This window comes from Hyla sarda, chromosome 3 (genome assembly GCF_029499605.1).
Source record: "Hyla sarda isolate aHylSar1 chromosome 3, aHylSar1.hap1, whole genome shotgun sequence".
Taxonomy (NCBI): Eukaryota; Metazoa; Chordata; class Amphibia; order Anura; family Hylidae; genus Hyla; species Hyla sarda.
Window position 1 is genome coordinate 314,701,913 of NC_079191.1, and position 19,749 is coordinate 314,721,661.

A 19,749-nucleotide genomic window follows, 5' to 3' on the forward strand; every position below is an offset into this window, starting at 1 on the left:
AAGATGTCTAAGCACCAGAGTACCCCTTTAATCCCCTAAGAACTGAGCCCTTTTTCACCTTAAGGACTCAGCCCTTTTTTGCAACTCTGACCAGTCACTTTATGCATTATTATTATTATTCTGAGATTGTTTTTTCGTGACCTATTCTACTTTAACACAGTGGTAAATTTTCATCGTTACTTGCATCTTTTCTTGGTGAAAAATCCCAAAATTATCATGAAAATTTTGTAAATTTAGCATTTTTCAAACTTTGAAACTCTCTGCTTGTAAGGAAAATGGATATTGCAAATAAATTATATATTGATTCACACATATATATATATATATATATATATATATATATATATATATTGATTCAGATGTCTAAGCACCGGAGTACCCCTTTAAAGTACAGGTGTGCTGCATTTCATGTTTTGCTGTGAACAATAGTGTTTTCTAACCAGGTTGCCTCCAGCTGTTGCAAAACTACAATTAACTGCAGAATGATCTACTTCCCACCCAGCGGTCGCTCCTCCTATTGAAGCAGACAGGCTCCTTTGAACATCTGACTAGTGATGTAATGCCTCGGAATGCACTGCAACCTGCGAAAATCTGAGACAATAATTTTGTATGCTGTTAAAAATAAACATTGGGGCAAAACTCACATTAGAATTGCAAGACCACCATCAAACACAGGTACAATCACTATATTATTAACTACACTGACTTTACAGCCCATGTAGCATAGTCAAATAAAAAAAATTCTTGGAATACCCCTTTAAAATCTTTAAATAGAAGTACGGTAATTTACAAATCTGTATAATGTTCCACTAGAGTACCTCTTTAAATGTAAAAAAAAAAGTTTCTTCTGATGACAGTAATGCTTTAAACCCAGCTGTAGGCAGAAAGAGTCTACAAGCCTATTTACCTGTGGCTTTTCTTCAGTCCCTTAAGTGAAATAGTGACCTTTCCTATAGGAAGGAGTACAGGGTATGCCTTAAGTGTCTTATAGATCAGAGTTGTATCCCTGGAACCTGCACCTATGTCAAGATCAAGGCACTGCCTGGCATGCTTGCATGCTTGCATGGGGCTGGGATGGTTAGGAAGTCGTAAATGGCCAAACTGGCTGTTTTGCTATATTAACGTAATTCCTATTGACACTACTGAGAATTGCATATGCAGCGTAACATCGCGATCTACACTGTTAGGCTTCTTTCACACTGCCATTGTTGGTTTGTAGTTTCAAAAAATACAGTTGTGGCCAAAAGTGCTCAAGACTGAGGTTTCTTTCACATTGTGTTTCTTACACAGCATTGTGACAGCCGTCAAGAGAGCATTGTGACAGCCGTCAAGAGGGAGAAAAATTACTTCATGTGCTGTCTTTTTCTCCCGCAATTCATAACGGAGCCCGGTGGCCCCTATAATAGTATGGGAGCCGCTGGGACCCGTTGTTTGCATTGCTCCCTGCCATGAAATCAGGCGTTAAAGTCAGGGGAAAAAAAAGAGGCTTTGACGACCGTTCTCAACAGGGAGCAACGGTACTGTGTAAGGGGCCTTACTTTAGCTCTCAAAATAATAATATGTGAAAAAAGAAGAGTATACATCCCTTTTATACTACTGTGAAAGCATTACAGAGAAAATGTAACCTAGTTTAATGTATGTGTTGTGGTCGACCTTTCTGCAGAACATATAATTTTGTTTATGCAATGTATTTGCAGCATTAGCATTATTCTGCTATTGCGAAATATTCTTATTGCAAAAACGTCTATAAATTTCTTAGGAAAATATAGAAATTTCTTTTTTTTCCGTAACACCGTTTATGTAATAGCCAACATATACTGTTGCAATATTATGCCTTGGGAATATATTCTAATACAGGTAAAATAGAGCCAAAAGCATGTATGACACATTCCACATTTGTGTGTATTTTTTGTATTCATGTTTAGTGTTTATGTTCATATTTCTCAATAAAATGCATACATAAACATAGAACCATGGAAATAGTAGCATCATTTCTGCATTGCATCATTCCAAAAACAGTATTTTAAGGCCATAAAGCTTAAAGGTGTTTACCAAGATCAATTGTTATCCCTTTATAGAATAACTATAGTGGTGGGAGTTTAACCATTGGGACCCCCACCAATCACAACAATGGAGGTCAGTCATCCCCCAAGTGAATGAAGTGACAGCACAAATGCTCAGTCACTGCTCCATTCACTCTCTATGGGCCTTCTGGACATAGCCAAATTTAGCTGTCAGCAATGTTTGGAAGTCCAATAGAAAATGAATGGAGTCTTCGTTAAGCATTCACTCTACAGCTCCAATCTTGTGATTAATTGGGTCCCAGTGGTCAGACTCTCACAATAAGCTAGCTGTCCCCTATCCTGTGAATAAGGGATAGCTGTGAATCTTGGGATAACCCATTACCCAACCCTTACCCATTAGTTCCATGTTATCCAGACCTACCATTTTCAGCAGTACTGGTTGACAATCCTATGCATATGGGGGCCTCCTAACTCACCCTTAATGGCAAATGTTGGGAGAGAGAGGATTTGGGCAGTTGTATGTCAACATGCACTCATTTTGTTTTCAAGAAAGAGAGTCCCATTTTAGATGGGTCGGCTTTGTGATTGGCACTAGTTTACACAGCCTTTACATGGCTCAGTCAGTCATGTGATTGGGCCACACAACTGATCACTGGATCGTTTGTATGATCCTTAAAATTCATCTCAGTGGTGATGTTCAGATATACGATGAATTTATTGGCTGCACAAAAGATGCAATCAGCTATCAGCAGCTTGGGCTTCAATGATAATGGTGGATGTCAGCGATCGCCCTGATGTCCATCATTAACCCTATAGATGCCATAACCAATGCCATTCATGGCATATATAGCGAAACAGGATGTTTCGGTTGGCTTATCGCACCTTCTCTGTGCAATCGCAGGGGCGCGATAAGCAACAAGAGGTCATCATATGGAAATATTTGTCCAATTTTCATGTCAAAACCCTCAAAAACTGAAGTTCTGTTGGATTAGATGGAGACCATCTGTGAACAGTAATTTTCAAGTCTTGCCATTGATTCTAAATTGGATTTAGGTCTGATCTTTGACTGGACAATTTTGAGACTTTAACATGCTTTGTTGTAAGCCATTCTATTGTAGCACTGGCTGTATGTGCGTAGGGTCACGTTGGTCCATTACATAAAATCACTTTATTTTATTTTTTTCAAGAGCTGAGGTACGTGCTCTCAAGTCACCCAAGTGCAAGTAAAAAGTGCATGAGGATAGGGTCCATTGCAAGCCCTTCTTTGAAAGGGGGGGGGTCCCCCAATAAGCCAAGCCCTTCACCTCTGGCCCAAAATACACCTGCAAGACTCCCATAACATGTAGAAAAGTACAAGGGGGTGAACATTTTTGCAAGGCACTGTACATGCACACTCAACTAAGCTTATGGGGAAAGGTTGGGGCAAGAGCATTTCGTTGACAATTTTGTGAAGTATTTGGCCAACTATACTGTAGAACTTGAAATTAAGGCCTACCTGTTTATCTTATTTTTTTTCAGAAGAGTAAACAATTTGACTTATTTAAAGGGCACCCAACAAGTGGCAGCTGCTTGTGGTTACCCTGTGCCTTGTCTCAACTTCATCAGTATTTGCTAGGATTTTTGTGACGTACAGATGAAGTACAGACAAGGACTTGGTGACTACATTCGGCTACCACAACGTGTACGAGAACCTCTATAGTTCTGAAGTCATAAGTGAAGTACAACAGTAAATTGGATGTTTAACTTTTCTGAGGTTTTTCTGATTTACAGAATAGAGAACAGAGAGAACCGTTGAGCAGATATGAGTCAGACAGTATTTTTAGTTTAGCTGAAATTACATAAATAATTATTTTTATCTTTCTGTTCTATTTCTAGGCTAAAGTTTTGTATGATTTTGTTGCTGAACCTGGAAATAATGAGCTAACTGTGAAAGAAGGGGAAGTGATCACAATTACCAATAAGGTGAGTAAAAAGAGAAATACACTTTGAGTCATTGAGGGAGATTTATCAAAACCTGTCCAGAGGAAAGGTTGCTGAGTTGCCCATAGCAACCAATCAGATTCCTTCTTTCATATTTAAAGAGGCCTGTGGAAAAACAGAAGCAATCTGATTGGTTGCTGTGGATAACTCAGCAATTTTTCCTCTGGGCAGGTTTGATAAATCTCCCCCATTGTTCTTCCTGTATTCTATTTACCATTTTTCCTATACACTGGAGGGGAATAAATTAAAACTTAAAACACAAACTTTTGGTTTTGCTCATAGCAACCAATCACAGCTCAGGTTTCATTTTACCAGAGATCATTAACCCCTTAAAGACATGGGTCGCAAATGTATGACCTGGTACATAACGCACCAGGACTTATATTCATGTCCTGTACATTAAGGGAGCACAGAAGCTGTGCTCTTTTTTTTTATTTTTATTTTTTTAAACTCGTTTGATTGAAGTTTGAATAAAAGAATATACAACAGCTCCACAGAGTGGACACATGCACGACACATGCACATGCACGAACAATAATGATGCCACAGAAATACAGGATAGCAAATGTCACACAGTACCGATCATGTAGAGCATAATAAACATAAATAACCCAACCATAAAACTTATAAAACACAGAGCACAACCCCCTGCCCACGCATCACAGGGACGTAATCCCAGATCAAAAAGAAAAAAGGACAAAAAAAAATCCGAGCTGGGAAAATGCAGTATGGGGATGAAAGGAAGGCCAGCTGCTGCACTGTATTATAGCAGAGATAAAGGGAATGAGAGGAAAAACCAGGGAGAGAGGTACATAGTTACATAGTTAGTACGGTCGAAAAAAGACATATGTCCATCAAGTTCAACCAGGGAATTGAAGGGTAGGGGTGTGGCGCGATATTGGGGAAGGGATGGGATTTTATATTTCTTCATAAGCATTAATGTTATTTTGTTCCAGGAATGTATCTAATCCTGTTTTAAAGCTGTTAATTTTTCCTGCTGTGACCAGTTCCTGAGGTAGACTGTTACATAAGTTCACAGTTCTCATGGTAAAGAAGGCGTGTCGCCCCTTGAGACTAAACTTTTTCTTCTCCAGACGGAGGGAGTGCCCCCTCGTCCTTTGGGGGGGTTTAACCTGGAACAGTTTTTCTCCATATTTTTTGTATGGGCCATTAACCCCTTAAGGACCGGGGTTTTTTCCGTTTTTGCATTTTCGTTTTTTTCTCCTTGCCTTTAAAAAATCATAACTCTTTCAATTTTGCACCTAAAAATCCATTTGATGGCTTATTTTTTGTGCCACCAATTCTACTTTGTAATGACGTCAGTCATTTTGCCCAAAAATCTACGGTGAAACGGAAAAAAAAATCATTGTGCGACAAAATTGTTTCTGTTTCTACGTAGTAAATTTTTCGGTAAAAATTACACCTTATCTTTATTCTGTAGGTCCATACGATTAAAATGATACCCTACTTATATAGGTTTGATTTTGTCGTACTTCTGGAAAAAATCCTAACTACATGCAGGAAAATTTATACGTTTAAAATTGTCATCTTCTGACCCCTATAACTTTTTTATTTTTCCATGTATGGGGCGGTATGAGGGCTCATTTTTTGCGCCGCGATCTGAAGTTTTTAACGGTACCATTGATAGGACTTATTGATCGCTTTTTATTCATTTTTAAATGATATAAAACGTGACCAAAAATGCACTATTTTGGACTTTGGAATTTTTTTGCGCGCACGCCATTGTCCGAGCGGTTTAATTAATGATATATTTTTATAATTCGGACATTTCCGCACGCGGTAATACCATATATGTTTATTTTTATTTTTATTTACACTGTGTTTTTTTTATTTTTTATTGGAAAAGGGGGGTGATTCAAACTTTTAATAGGGGAGGAGTTAAATGATCTTTATTCACTTTTTTTTTCACTTTTTTTTTGCAGTGTTATAGGTCCCATAGGGACCTATAACACTGCACACACTGATCTTCATCATTGATCACTGGTTTCTCATAGGAAACCAGTGATCGACGATTCTGCCGCATGACTGCTCATGCCTGGATCTCAGGCACTGAGCAGTCATTCGACAATCGGACAGCGAGGAGGCAGGTAGGGGCCCTCCCGCTGTCCTTTAAGCTGTTCGGGATGCTGCGATTTCGCCGCGGCTATCCCGAACAGCCCACTGAGCTAGCCGGCAACTTTCGCTTTCACTTTTAGCCGCGCGGCTCAGCTCTGAGCGCGCGGCTAAAGGGTTAATAGCGCGCGGCGCCGCGATCGGCGCTGCACGCTATTAGAGGCGGGTCCCGGCTTCACTATGACGCCGGGCCCGCCGTGATATGATGCGGGGTTACTGTGTAACCCCGCGTTATATCAGGAGAGCAGGACCAAGGACGTACCGGTACGTCCTTGGTCCTTAAGGGGTTAATATACTTATATACGTTTATCATATCCCCCCTTAAACGTCTCTTCTCAAGACTAAACAATTGTAACTCCTCTAATAACTCCTCATAGCTAAGATGTTCCATGCCCCATATTAGTTTAGTCGCGCGTCTCTGCACCCTTTCCAGCTCCACAGTGTCCCTTTTATGGACAGGTGACCAAAACTGAACAGCATATTCCAGGTGAGGCCGTACCAATGCTTTATAAAGGGGGAGTATTATGTCCCTGTCCCTTGAGTCCATGCCTCTTTTGATACATGACAATATCCTGCCGGCTTTGGAAGCAGCAGCCTGACATTGCATGCTATTCTGTAGTCTGTGATCTACAAGTACACCCAGATCCTTCTCTACCAGTGACTCTGCCAGTTTAATCCCCCCTAAGACATACGATGCATGCAAGTTATTAGTACCCAGATGCATAACTTTACATTTATCCACATTGAACCTCATTTGCCAAGTGGATGCCCAGACACTTAGTCTATCCAAGTCATCTTGTAACCTATGCACATCCTCTATAGACTGTACCGTGCTACCAAGCTTGGTGTCATCTGCAAAGATAGAAACAGAGCTGTTAATACCATCCTCTATATCATTGATAAAAAAAATTAAACAACAGCGGTCCCAGTACAGAACCTTGGGGTACACCACTAATTACCGGGGACCAATCAGAGTACGAATCATTGACCACCACTCTCTGGGTACGATCCATGAGCCAGTGTTCAATCCAGTTACAAACTAAAATTTCCAAACCCAAAGACCTTAACTTACCTGTCAGACGTCTATGAGGGACAGTATCAAATGCTTTAGCAAAATCCAGAAACACTATATCCACAGCCATTCCTCTGTCAAGGCTTCTACTCACCTCTTCATAAAAGCAAATTAGATTGGTTTGACAACTTCTATCCTTAGTAAACCCATGCTGGCTATCACTTATAATACTATTATCCCCTATGTATTCCTGTATGTAATCCCGTATAAGTCCTTCAAACCATTTACCCACAATGCACGTTAAACTTACCGGTCTATAGTTTCCTGGGGAAGACCTAGAGCCTTTTTTGAAGATTGGCACCACATTCGCCTTGCGCCAGTCCCTTGGCACAATACCAGACACCAGTGAATCTCTAAATATCATGAACAGGGGTACAGATATTACTGAACTTACCTCTCTAAGAACTCTTGGGTGCAATCCATCTGGCCCTGGAGATTCTCTTACATTTATATTACTTAACTTACCTTGTACCATCTCTACATTAAGCCAGTTCAGTACATTACATGATGTGTTACCAGCACTGACCTGTCCAATGTCAGCTCCTTTTTCCATAGTGTATACAGAACTAAAGAACCCATTCAGTAGCTCCGCTTTCTCTTTATCGCCTGTGACAACCTCCCCATTATCATTATTAAGGGGTCCTACATGCTCTGTCCTTGGTTTTTTTGCATTGATATATCTAAAAAATATTTAGGATTAGTTTTGCTTTCTATGGCCACCGGTCTCTCATTTTGAAATTTTGCTGTTTTTATTACATTTTTACAGATTTTATTAAGCTCCTTGTACTGTTTAAATGTTATAGCTGACCCATCAGATTTGTATTTTTTGAAGGCTATTTTTTTGTTGTTTATTGCTCTTTTAACATCATTTGTCAGCCATGTAGGATTTAGTTTTAATCGTTTATACTTGTTCCCCTTTGGTATATATTTAGCTGTATAGTTATTTATAGTTGATTTAAAGATGTCCCATTTACCTTCTGTGTCAGTATTTGAGAACACCTCCCCCCAGTCTATGTCCTGTAGTGCAGCCCTCAGCCCAGGGAAGTTTGCCTTTTTAAAGTTATATGTTTTTGCCTTCCCCGCCTGTCTTTGTTTTCTACATTTTAAGTCAAAAGTAACTATATTGTGGTCGCTATTACCAAGGTTTTCCCGTACAACTCAAATAAAGATACAAACAGAGAAAAGCAGGGGAGAACGATACCACAGCAAGTAGAAAAATCAGCAGAATTAAAAGGGAGAGCCCATAGCCCCGGAGGACATTAGAGAGGTAAAGGCTGAGGGAGAGTATCTGGTGAGGGGAGAGCCACACCAAGTGCCCCACACGTTATAAAATGTATCAGGGCATTTCCTGTGTTTAAAAACTAGCTGTTCATAGGGAAGTATAGCATTAACTAATTTCTGCCACTGCGAGAAGGAGGGTGGACGGGGGTCCATCCAGCGCAAGGCCACCGCTTTCCTAGCCAGGAATAAAGACTCACGTAAGAATATTCTCAAATGATGTTGCCATGTCTCTTCAGAGAGCAAACCAAATTGACATACCAAGGGATCCAGCGGGACAGGGAGGGAAATAAGAGAGGTCAATAAATCCACTATACTCTGCCAATACGCCTGGAGGGAGGGGCACTGCCATATCATATGCCAGAAATCAGCTCTGGGAGAGTGACACCTGTGGCAGGCATCGGAAGGCACGCGCCCCATCCTATAAAGTCGCACCGGAGTGAGATAGCAATGATGGGTAATGTAAAGTTGAATCAGTTTGTTGTTAGCCGCCGGAGAGACTGTCAAATGAGAAGACAGCATCTCAGACCAATCCTCCGTGGTGAGCAAAGGGACGCATGCCTTCCAATAAGCCTCCGCCAGGTCAGTGGTACGGGCAATCTTAGCTCTAGTGAGGTGAGTGTACAGTAAAGAGATTAAATCCCTTGGCCCCTGGGACCGAAGGACCCCTATGAGGGGATAGGCAGAAATGGGAGACCTTGGTAAGGGGAACTGTGCAGACGGCATGTCGGAGCTGCAGATATCGGTAAAAACCCTCCCGGGGGATCCCAAAGTCAGACTGGAGCTGCCCAAACGACTTCAAAACGTCTTGCTGAAGCATGTCACCCAACTGAGTCACCCCATGCGCTACCCAAAAAGGGGGGTCTAGGGAATCCGTCAAGTGAGGGAAATAGGGATTATCCCAGAGGGGGAGGTCATCATTAATGTCAGTAAAGGAGACATACAATTGTGACTGACGCCACACCTGCAATGCCAATTTATGTAGAGGAAGGAGCCTCCTAGTGTGGGGGGGGGAACACCTTCCAGGAAGGCATGCCGAGAGGTGAGCCCTAAAAAGGAGGCAAGGTGAAGTTCCGCATGAGGTGGGGAGTCAGGGAGGACCCAGTGCCGGAGATAACGTAACTAGCCGGCCAAATAATAACCCTTAAAGTCATGCAGGGCAGTCCCCCCCCAAATCCTTAGGGCGCTGTAAAGTGAAGAGTTTCAATTTGGATCTGCCTGCACCCCAAATAAAGGTCGGGAGGAGAGAGTCCAGGGATTTAAAAAAGCTCATAAGGACTGGGTTAGAAGAGTGTTCCAATACATAAAGGAGTTTGGGAAGGACAATCATCTTCACCAGGTTGATCCTATCAGGGACAGCTAAGGGCAGGGCCCCCCAGGCACGAAATTTAGCTTTAACATAAGACAGAAGAGGTAAGACATTAACCTGAAGATCTAATAGGGGGTCTCTATTAATGACTATACCCAAATATTTGAAGTGGAAAACAGCATCTAAGCCACAGAGAGTGGAGGGGCCAGGTCGCTGACGGAGAGGCATATAGGCTGACTTCGCCCAAGGAAACGCCCGGGAGCGTGAAACTGTGCGGTCGTCCAGGTGAATAGCTCCTGCCGCTCCAGCTCTGCTTGGTCTAGGGGTGTCGGGATTTTGGAACCTGCTGCTGTTCGTTTGAAATAAATCCTCACAAGCAAGATTTCCAGGTGTGTGCTCTGCCATTATGTGGGTCTAAAGGTGAAAAAATAAAAGTTATGGCTCTTAGAAGGTGATGAGTTTAAAACGAAAATACAAAAAGGAAATTGGCTGTGTCCTGAAGGCCAAAATGGGCTGTGTCCTTAAAGAGGTTAAAGGGGTTCGCCGGTGCTTACACATCTTATCCCCTATCCAAAGGTGTGTAAGCATCGGAGAACCCCTTTAAAGAGGTTGTCAAATTTGTTTCAATAGTCAGCAGCAGGTAGTAAGTTATTACAGATGCTGAAGGAAGCTCTAAAGTTTGCAAAACAGTGGTCCTACAACATACTATTGATTGAGCTAACGATAGCCTCTCAGGGTTGAATACAGCATCAATATACAAGGCTGTTTGAGGGCTAATTTTTTGCGCCGTGATCTGTAGTTTTTATTGGTAAAACTTTTGGATTTTTTTTTTTTTTTAGGTTTACGCTGTTCACCGTATGGGATCATTAACATTATATTTTAATAGTTTGGACATTTACGCACATGACGATACCAAATTTGTTTATTAATAATTTTTTACACTTTTTGGGATCAAATAATCACTTTTTTTTTTTTTTTTACACTTTCAATTTCCTCATATCCTTATATTGCAGATACTGAACAGCGCTATGTATAGGCATAGCACTATTATCAGCAATTTTCTTCTCTGGTCTGCTCAATGTCAGACCAGAGGAGAAGACCCAGTGATGATAGCCGGAGCAAGTAAGGGGACCTCCGGTTGCCATGTTGGATGATCGGATCCCCACGGCAGTGCTGCGGGCGATCCAATCATCCATTTAAACACCCGCACTGCCACAGATGCCGTTTTCTGTATTGATCATGGCATCTGAGGGGTAACTTAAGGCACCAGGAGGTACATTGACATCCTGTCCATGACGCTAGCACCGGAGCGGAGCATGCATCATGTAAAGCCAGGTCCCGGCTGCCATCAGCATGTATTGAGTGGACGTGTCGGCCGCCGCTTCGTGCAGTGGTCAACATGCGCTATCTGGCCAGCGAGCCTGGCCCCCGTACAGATAGATTTTGATTCACCGTAGATTTCATGGTAAAATCAGTGATGTACACTTGGTGGCAAATTGAAAACATTATGATTATTAGAAAGTGTGGAGGAAAAAAACAAACTAGGGGTTAAATCAGCATCCTAAGTGACATTCAGGGCCACAGTAAAAATGCTACTTTACTTGCATAGTTAATAGTTAGTATAGTTAAAAGAGCACTCCAGGTTTTCTTTTGCCGATATAATGCTAACTCATTCCCAATATTCCCAGCTCAACTGCATCCATAGGTTTCATTACTGCCGCTGGGTCATATAGTCAGCACTTAAACCAACAGAAAATTACATTGGTTTATGTATCTCAGGAAGTGGTCTGTCCTGTGTTACTGACTTCCTGTGAACCACAGGATAACATACTTATCTGTCAGATCCATCTTGGCAGCTGTCAGATAATTCCCCACTTAGATCTTAGTCGCTAAATTTATAGAATGCTGTAGTTATCTCTATGGGCTAGGAGTGCAGTGACATACAGTAGTAGAGTCCATACACTGATTAGCTGAGTTATACAGCTACCCTGATCAAACTGTCTGTCTATGCTGTGTGAGCTGGGAGCATGCCACATCAACTAAAATAGGTTTACACAAGGCTGGCACAAGAACCTTGTTGTTTGTAAGCTATTAATAACTTTATTATTTAAACGCTTATGCTGTACTATATGAGCAATTAAAAAATAAAATATACAGACTCTCCCCTTTTTGCTGCTGCAGTTAGTCCCATTTCCCATCCTCTATAGACAGCGTGCTTCTGTTGCGTGGTCCCTGCTCATAGAGGGACCAGTGCTGGTGTTTGCTCTGGTCCTTCTCCATGTTCTTGTCTACCCATCATTCTGATTTTGACTCTTGTATGAAGTGTTAATGAGATGTTGTTCCAGGACTGTATAGACTTTTTTTTTTATTTGAGGCTTAGCAGTGGTTATAATTTATTTTTAAATATATCTTTATACATTTTTCACATTTTTATAACAAAAATACCAACTAGTCGGGACCAACCTCCGACATAGACAGATACACCAGGCAATAGATTATAAAGAAAAAAAAGGACTGGTTTTCATTTTGTGGTAACTTTCTTTGTTTGCCAGTTTTTTATTTTTAGTGATTTTTTTTTTTACATTCATACGCCTACTTCCGGAAGGCTGTTTTAATCTTGAACTTAAGGGGTTTTTGTTCAACAGGAAAATAATGAATCAGTCACCCACTGCAATAATTTTTTTTTGCTTTTTTTGGTGCTCTCTAGTCTGTTCTTTCTGTTTGCTCACAGCTAATATTTTTGGTCTGTCTCTGATTGGTTTGTTTGTTTTTTTGTAACCTACGGACTGTCTTCACTGACTGAAACACTACAGATTCCAAATGTCACAGTTGTAATAAAAAATGTTCAGATGTTGTATCTGCTTAGGCTTTGGTCACATCTGTCTTTGAGAATCCCAAACCACTTACCGTATAGAAAAGATAGAAGAAAAAAACAGGGATATGCGCCCCTAGTGAAGGATGTTTATAGGTCAGATGAAAACAGGTTAAGTTGTAACACTCACCTATTTTCGTTGTGCTGAGAGCACAACATCTGTGATAGCCTTAGGTGATGTCTCAGGTCTGCAGCCACGGTCCTCTGGAGCAAAGGTGATGTCCCAGCAGTGTAAGTAACAAGAAAAAAGCAAAGTTGGGCCGTTGGTGGCGCTGGTCCTGATGTAAAGAAAGCTCTGTAGACCCTTCTCAGTGTGTAAACGTGGTTTTATTAGCACAGAAAGCTATTTGCTAATGCTTTCTGTGCTAATAAAACCACGTTTAGACACTGAGAAGGGTCTACAGAGCTTTCTTTACATCAGGACCAGCGCCACCAACGGCCCAACTTTGCTTTTTTCTTGTTACAAACAACTTACCGTAGCCAGCGTCTAAATGTAATAGCATTACAGAGAACTAATAAAGGACTTAAACGTTTCAAAACATTTCACACATGTTATTATCAGGGTAAAAAGTAAAAAAAAAAAAAAAAAAACTTCCTTTACCCTACAATTGGCCACAGGGCTCCCCTTCAGAAATGCATCAGTGATGTCACATACATGCATGTCACATGTGCATATGTGACGCTGCAGCCAGTGATTGGAAAAGTTGCTGAGGCCACAGGGATGGCAGCAATGTCACATGTATAATGCACACAACAACATCACAACTTTTCTGGTTCAGGACACAAGAGGTAGAATGGAGGTTACTGCAACGAATGTAGGTGTAAATAAAGATTTAACTTTTCTCCCATAAGTATTACAAAGGGACCAGTCACAGTAAGCTTCCTGTCTTTTTCCTGTCATACAGAGACTAAAGCAAGCTGTTTATATGTTTTGCCTTACATGCTGGGATAGTATAAAAAAAAAATCTGAAATATGTGGGGTCTAACAATGACCTTTTCAGGGCAAAGTTGCTTTTTTCCCCTCATAGTATTAGCATTGGTGGGGTTCACATTTTTTGAGACTATAGCTTAATGGATATTAATAAAATGTCTCAGCAATATCGCAGCACGGTCTTTTTAATTCCCATCTAAGGCCCCTTTCACACTGCCGGTATGCCCCGTCAGATTCCAAGTAGTTGACCTCCTAGAAGGTAGCTCAAAATAAAATTCTTACTATCACTTTGGTTTTCAATTAATAAAAATTTGCTTCTATCCAACCACTGGGCAAGCCAACTTTTATATAGGTGATAAAGGAATTTAAGTTGGAATACCCCTTTACATTCTATTAGCTTACAAATGATGCCATGGCCGATAATCCATTCAACCTAAACCTATAAGTAAGTTCTTAGTTGACTATTGTTGCTCCAATAAAATGAATGGTTCTGCTTCCAGTACGTGATGGTATTAGTCAGTATGTGGGGCATATATGGTAAAATCATGATGTATGTGCGGGTTTGGAGGGGCTGGTGGGGATCAACAATTAGGATCACCGCTTATCTTTCAAAAATATTCGGTTGGAGTTGCGAGTTGGGAGCTAGATAGCTAAGGCTCCTTTCACATTAGAGCCATTAACATCCGTTTGTAACGGAGCAACTTTACTAGTGTGAAAGAAGTCTTAGTTGTTAGTGAGTTTGTTTGTTTGTTTTTTTGTTTTTGTTTTCTGTTTTATTTTTTTAGCCCACATCTCCCTGATCATATTAATCAAAGAGAAGTGCAGCTTAGACAATCATTTTACAGAGATGTTCTTAGAGCTGGGCGGTATGACCAGGTATTTTTGTAACTTATGGCGGTTCCACGGTATATAACGGTATTTCTTTCACCCCCACCCCAAATCATGTGACCCGCGAGCGCTGTTCTACTCCCCCCCCCCCCCCCCCCCCAAATCATGTTACCTTCCAGCGCTGGTCTGCTCCCCCCCATTAATTATCAGCCCAGCGAGGTACTACTCACATATGTCACCCGCAAGCACTGCCCTCCTCCTCTTTGGGGGCCGCCGGTGCTGGAACTCGCTTTACGCCAGTGGTCTCCAACCTGCGGACCCCCAGATGTTGCAAAACTACAACTCCCAGCATGCCCGGACAGCCAACGGCTGGGATTTGTAGTTTTGCAACGGCTGGGAGTTGTAGTTTTGCAACAGCTGGAGGTCCGCAGGTTTGAGACCACTGCTGTACGCTGTATCCCTATGCCCGGGCTGCAAAAGATAAAGAAAATAAACTTTAATTTACCTACGTCGGCCTTCCGCTGGGGACTGGAACGTCGGACAGCCGTCAGCCTATCACCGGCCGGAGCGATGTCCCGCCCCGGCCAGTGATAGGCTGAGCTCACTGTCATGTAAGAAGCCGGCTTCTTACATGACAGTGGGCTCAGCCTATCACTGGCTGGGGCGGGACAGCGCTGCAGCCGGTGATAGGCTGACTGCTGTCCGACGTTCCAGTCCCAAGGAACAGCGTGAGGCCGACGTAGGTAAGTTAAAGTTTATTTTCTTTATCTTTTGCAGCCCGGGCATAGGGATACAGCGTACATCAGTGGTCTCCAACCTGCGGACCTCCAGCTGTTGCAAACTACAACTACAACTCCCAGCATGCCCGCAACATCTGGAGGTCCGCAGGTTGGAGACCACTGGCGTACAGTGAGTTCCAGCACCGGCGGCCCCCAACAAAGAGGATGAGGGCAGTGTTTGTGGGTGACATATGTGAGTAGTACCCCGCTGGGCTGATAATTAATTGGGGGGGGGGGGGAGCAGAACAGCGCTCGCAGGTAACATGATTTGGTGGGGCGGGGGGAGCAGAACAGCGCGGGCGGGTCACATGATTTGGTGGGGGGAGTAGAACAGCGCTGGTGGGTCACGTATGATTAGTTCCCTGATGTGGGGACAGTGCTGCGCTGGGCTGATAATTCATTCCCAAGGGGGAGGGCCAAACAGGTATTGCGGAATGGGGAAAATTCATGTCGTGCAGCCCAAAAATTTCGGTATTCGGTATGAACCGGTATACCGCCCAGCCCTAGATGTTCTGCAACTCAGTTTTAGTCATTGATAGTAGAAGTCCTCCTTCATGCTTAGCATTCTGGTCAGTATTTTAGGCAAAGCCTGGAGTGGGTCCAAAACACATTAAAGTGTGAAAATCTTATTATTATAGTTTTTCTCTTTTGATGGTTCCACTTCTGGTTTTGGTTAAAAATCCAATCCAACATACTATTTATGAAAAAGGCTTAAGAGATGCATAACCTTTTTCTGTATTAAGACAGTTGTTGGTGTTGTACTTATGATTGAAATGGCCACTCTCATTAAAACTAATTTTGCTATTGCACTCCTTATGGTAAATGAAAAAATATTTCTAACATACTTTGTGTTTTCTATGTTTTATTTTTGCTTAAAAAAAGCTCAAGAGCACATTCTCCCCCATCTTAAACACAGACTTTGGAACGAAGCCCAAACACAGGAAGTGCAGCCTGGAGTGCTGAGGGGGGTGTGTCCAACCAACAGGATATGGCAGGTAAGTGTGAGAGGAGCTATGATTGGATAAGGCTGGACATACCCCCCTCAGCACTCCAGGCTGCATTTTCTGTGTTTGGGCTTCGGTCCAAATGCTGTGTTTAAGATGGGGGAAAAATGTGCTCTTGAGCCTTTTTAAGCACAAATAAAACGTAGAAAACTTCATTTTTTCTAAACAAAGTATATTAGAAATATTTTTTATTTACCATAAGGAGTGCAATAGCAAAAAATGTTTTTAATGAGAGTTACCCCTTAAGGATTTCAGCAAAGCCATCTCAAGAAGGAATGATGTATTGCAGAAACATTCTGCCATTGAAATATCCTGTTTAGACTATTGACCATAATTACACTGCCCTTAAGTGCATAACTTTTTTTTTTTCTACAAGATAACATATTTTGTGTATCTGGGCAGCATGTTGGCTCACTGGTTAACATTGTCACCTTGCAGCACTTGGGTCCTGGATCTAAATCTAACAACAGCTGCATATAGTTTCCAGGGTTTTCCTCCTAGTCCACATTCCTGCCTTGTATTTTTGAAGTGTATTTAAGCATATTCCATATCTGGGGAAAAGGGGGATGCTAGCGGGAAAGTAAAAACAACTTTGGAATAAAAGCACCCGAGGCTACCCAGTGGTAAAAAAAAGTAAAAAAAAAAAAAAAAAAAGTTCTTGTTAATGCTGTGGACAGGCTGCCCACATCCCATAGTGAATTCAGCTCTCTGAACCAGTCCTATGCCTACCCCCTTTTGCAGTGTCACCTCTGACCTTTAGGAAACATACACAATTTGTCATTCCTGTTTGTGCTTCAAATATAGTAAAGTATCCCCTTTATATAGGAACTCCAACCATGTTCCACAATGCAAGACCTTTTAGACATCATACAGGGAAAAAAATTGCTTCATTGATAGGTTCAGATACAGACATAAATCCCAATAACTCACGCTTTCGTTTTATTCACGAACTCAAGCTTCAATCTTGTGTGAAAGAATAACGGACATGTCTATGCTACGCTATGCACATTCTGAATGCCCTCCACCATGGACGTAACAGCGTTTCGGAAGCCGACCCCCTTTTTCATGCATGCCAGGTGAGGGCTGCAGTAGGAAACCCATTGAGTGCAAACCTATTCTAAGCAATACATCAATTAATACAATGATGCATGATATTCCTATACTACCAAAAACTAGTGCAAGGAAGACACAAGGATTATAAAAACTATTTAAAACTACAGTTTATGATAAGGCACATTGGGACCACAATATTCAATTCAGTAATCCAGTAACATTGTTTCTGGCACAGACTTTTTATTTAGATTCTTTTTTGCTGCAATAGGTAGCTGTTCTAAAATTAACTTTAAATTCTGTGACAGCATGGTTTTTTTTCACATATGTATGTTCACAAATGTATGGCAATTGTAGTTCCTCCATGCTCAAATTTCTCATTTACATCAGATTTAAAATATTTTCTAATGAGAGATTTATGTTTGGTAAGGCTCGTTTTTTTGGCTCTTAATGTTTGCCCCACATATGCATACCAACATGGGCATTTGTGACATGTAAATAACATTTTTGCTTGAATATGTATAGAACCCTTCAGCTGCTATATAATACAGATGTTTTGCTTAGAATAGGTTGTCACTCAATGGCCCAGATTTATGAAACTGTGTGAGAGAAATTTTTTTTTGTGATTTTCCCACAGCAACCAATCACAGGTCAGCTAATGAGCTCTGGTAAAGGGAAAACTGAGCTGTGATTGGTTGCTATTGGAAAATCAGTAATTTTTTAAATCTGATATAGTTTGATAAATCTGGGACAATGGGTTTATAATCCTTCTGCAACCCTCACCTGTCACGCATGAGTAAGGGGGTTCGCCCCAGAAACACTATTGCGTCCATGGTTAAAGGGGTATTCCAGGCAAAACCTTTTTATATATATATCAACTGGCTCCGGAAAGTTAAACAGATTTGTAAATTACTTCTATTAATCCTTAATCCTTCCAATAGTTATTAGCTTCTGAAGTTTTCTGTCTAACTGCTCAATGATGATGTCACGTCCCGGGAGCTGTGCATGATGGGAGAATATCCCCATAGGAACTGCACAGCTCCCGGGACGTGAGTCATCAGAGAGCAGTTAGACAGAAAACAACAACTCAACTTCAGAAGCTAATAACTATTGGAAGGATTAAGATTTTTTTAATAGAAGTAATTTACAAATCTGTTTAACTTTCCGGAGCCAGTTGATATATAAACAAAAGTTTTGGCCTGGAATACCCCTTTAAGGACGTTCGGTATGTGGATAGATTAAAGCTTGCCTTATCTATTATTCTTTCACATGTCTAATGTTTAATACAAAATTGAAGCTTGTGTTGATGAATAAAATGAAATAACTGAAACGCAAGGACTACAGAAGCGTAAGCGATTCTTAAGTTGGGATTTACAGTCGTAGCCGTAAATGTTGTCATTCCTGAAATTTTTCAGGAAAAAGAAATATTTCTCACAGAAAAGGATTGCAGTAACACATGTTTTGCTATACAAATGTTTATTTCCTTTGTGTGTATTAGAACTAAACCAAAAAAAGGGAGGGGGAAAAAAGCAAATTGGGCATAATGTCACACCAAACTGCAAAAATAGGCTGGACAAAATTATTGCCATCTTTTAAAAAATGTTGAAAAATAGGATTGTTTCAAGCTTGTGATGCTCCTTTAAACTCACCTGGGGCAAGTAACAGGTGTGGGCAATATAAAAATCACACCTTTAAAGCAGATAAAAAGGAGAGAAGTTAACTTAGTCTTTGCATTGTGTGTCTGTGTGTGCTACATTAAGCATAGACAACAGAAAGAGGAGAAGAGAACTGTGAGGACTTGAGAACCAAAATTGTGGAAAAATATCAATAATCTCAAGGTTACAAGTCCATCTCCAGAGATCTAGATTTGCCTTTGTCCACAGTGTGCAACATTATCAGGAAGTTTGCAACCCATGGCACTGTAGCTAATCTCCCTGGGCGTGGACGGAAGAGAAAAATTTATGAAAGGTGTCAACGCAGGATAGTCCGGATGGTGGATAAGCAGCCCCAAACAAGTTCCAAAGATATTCAAGCTGTCCTGCAGGCTCAAGGAGCATCAGTATCAGTGCGAACTGTCGACATTTAAATGAAATGAAACACTATGGCAGGAGACCCAGGAGGACCCCACTGCTGACACAGAGACCTGAAAAAACAAGATTACATTTTGTCAAAATGAACTGAAGCCAAAATCCTTCTGGGAAAACGTCTTGTGGACAGATGAGACCAAGATAGAGCTTTTTGGTAAAGCACATCATTCTACTGTTTACCGAAAACAGAAAGAGGCCTACAAAGAAAAGAACACAGTACCTACAGTGAAATATGGTGGAGGTTCAATGATGTTTTGGGGTTGTCTTGGTGCCTCTGGCACTGGGTGCCTTGAATGTGTGCAAGGCATCATGAAATCTGAGGATTACCAACGGATTTTGGGTCACACTGTACAGCCCAAGGTCAGAAAGCTGGGTTGCATCCAAGATCTTGGGTCGTCCAGC

At 41.4% G+C, this 19,749-nt stretch overlaps 1 protein-coding gene and 1 long non-coding RNA gene across 3 annotated transcripts in view; one reads left to right on the plus strand and one right to left on the minus strand.

The window, feature by feature from the left end:
- Positions 1–19,749, plus strand: part of SNX9 (sorting nexin 9) — a 224,421-nt gene that overhangs the window by 93,505 nt on the left and 111,167 nt on the right. For both annotated transcript variants that reach the window (XM_056567096.1, XM_056567097.1), the window contains exon 2: positions 3,900–3,986. In XM_056567096.1, the coding sequence (XP_056423071.1) occupies positions 3,900–3,986 (87 nt within the window). The remainder of the gene's footprint in view (positions 1–3,899; positions 3,987–19,749) is intronic.
- Positions 1–19,749, minus strand: part of LOC130362501 (uncharacterized) — a 37,556-nt gene that overhangs the window by 15,914 nt on the left and 1,893 nt on the right. Inside the window, exon 2 of the long non-coding RNA XR_008891449.1 lies at positions 441–591. This is a non-coding gene — a long non-coding RNA (uncharacterized LOC130362501). The remainder of the gene's footprint in view (positions 1–440; positions 592–19,749) is intronic.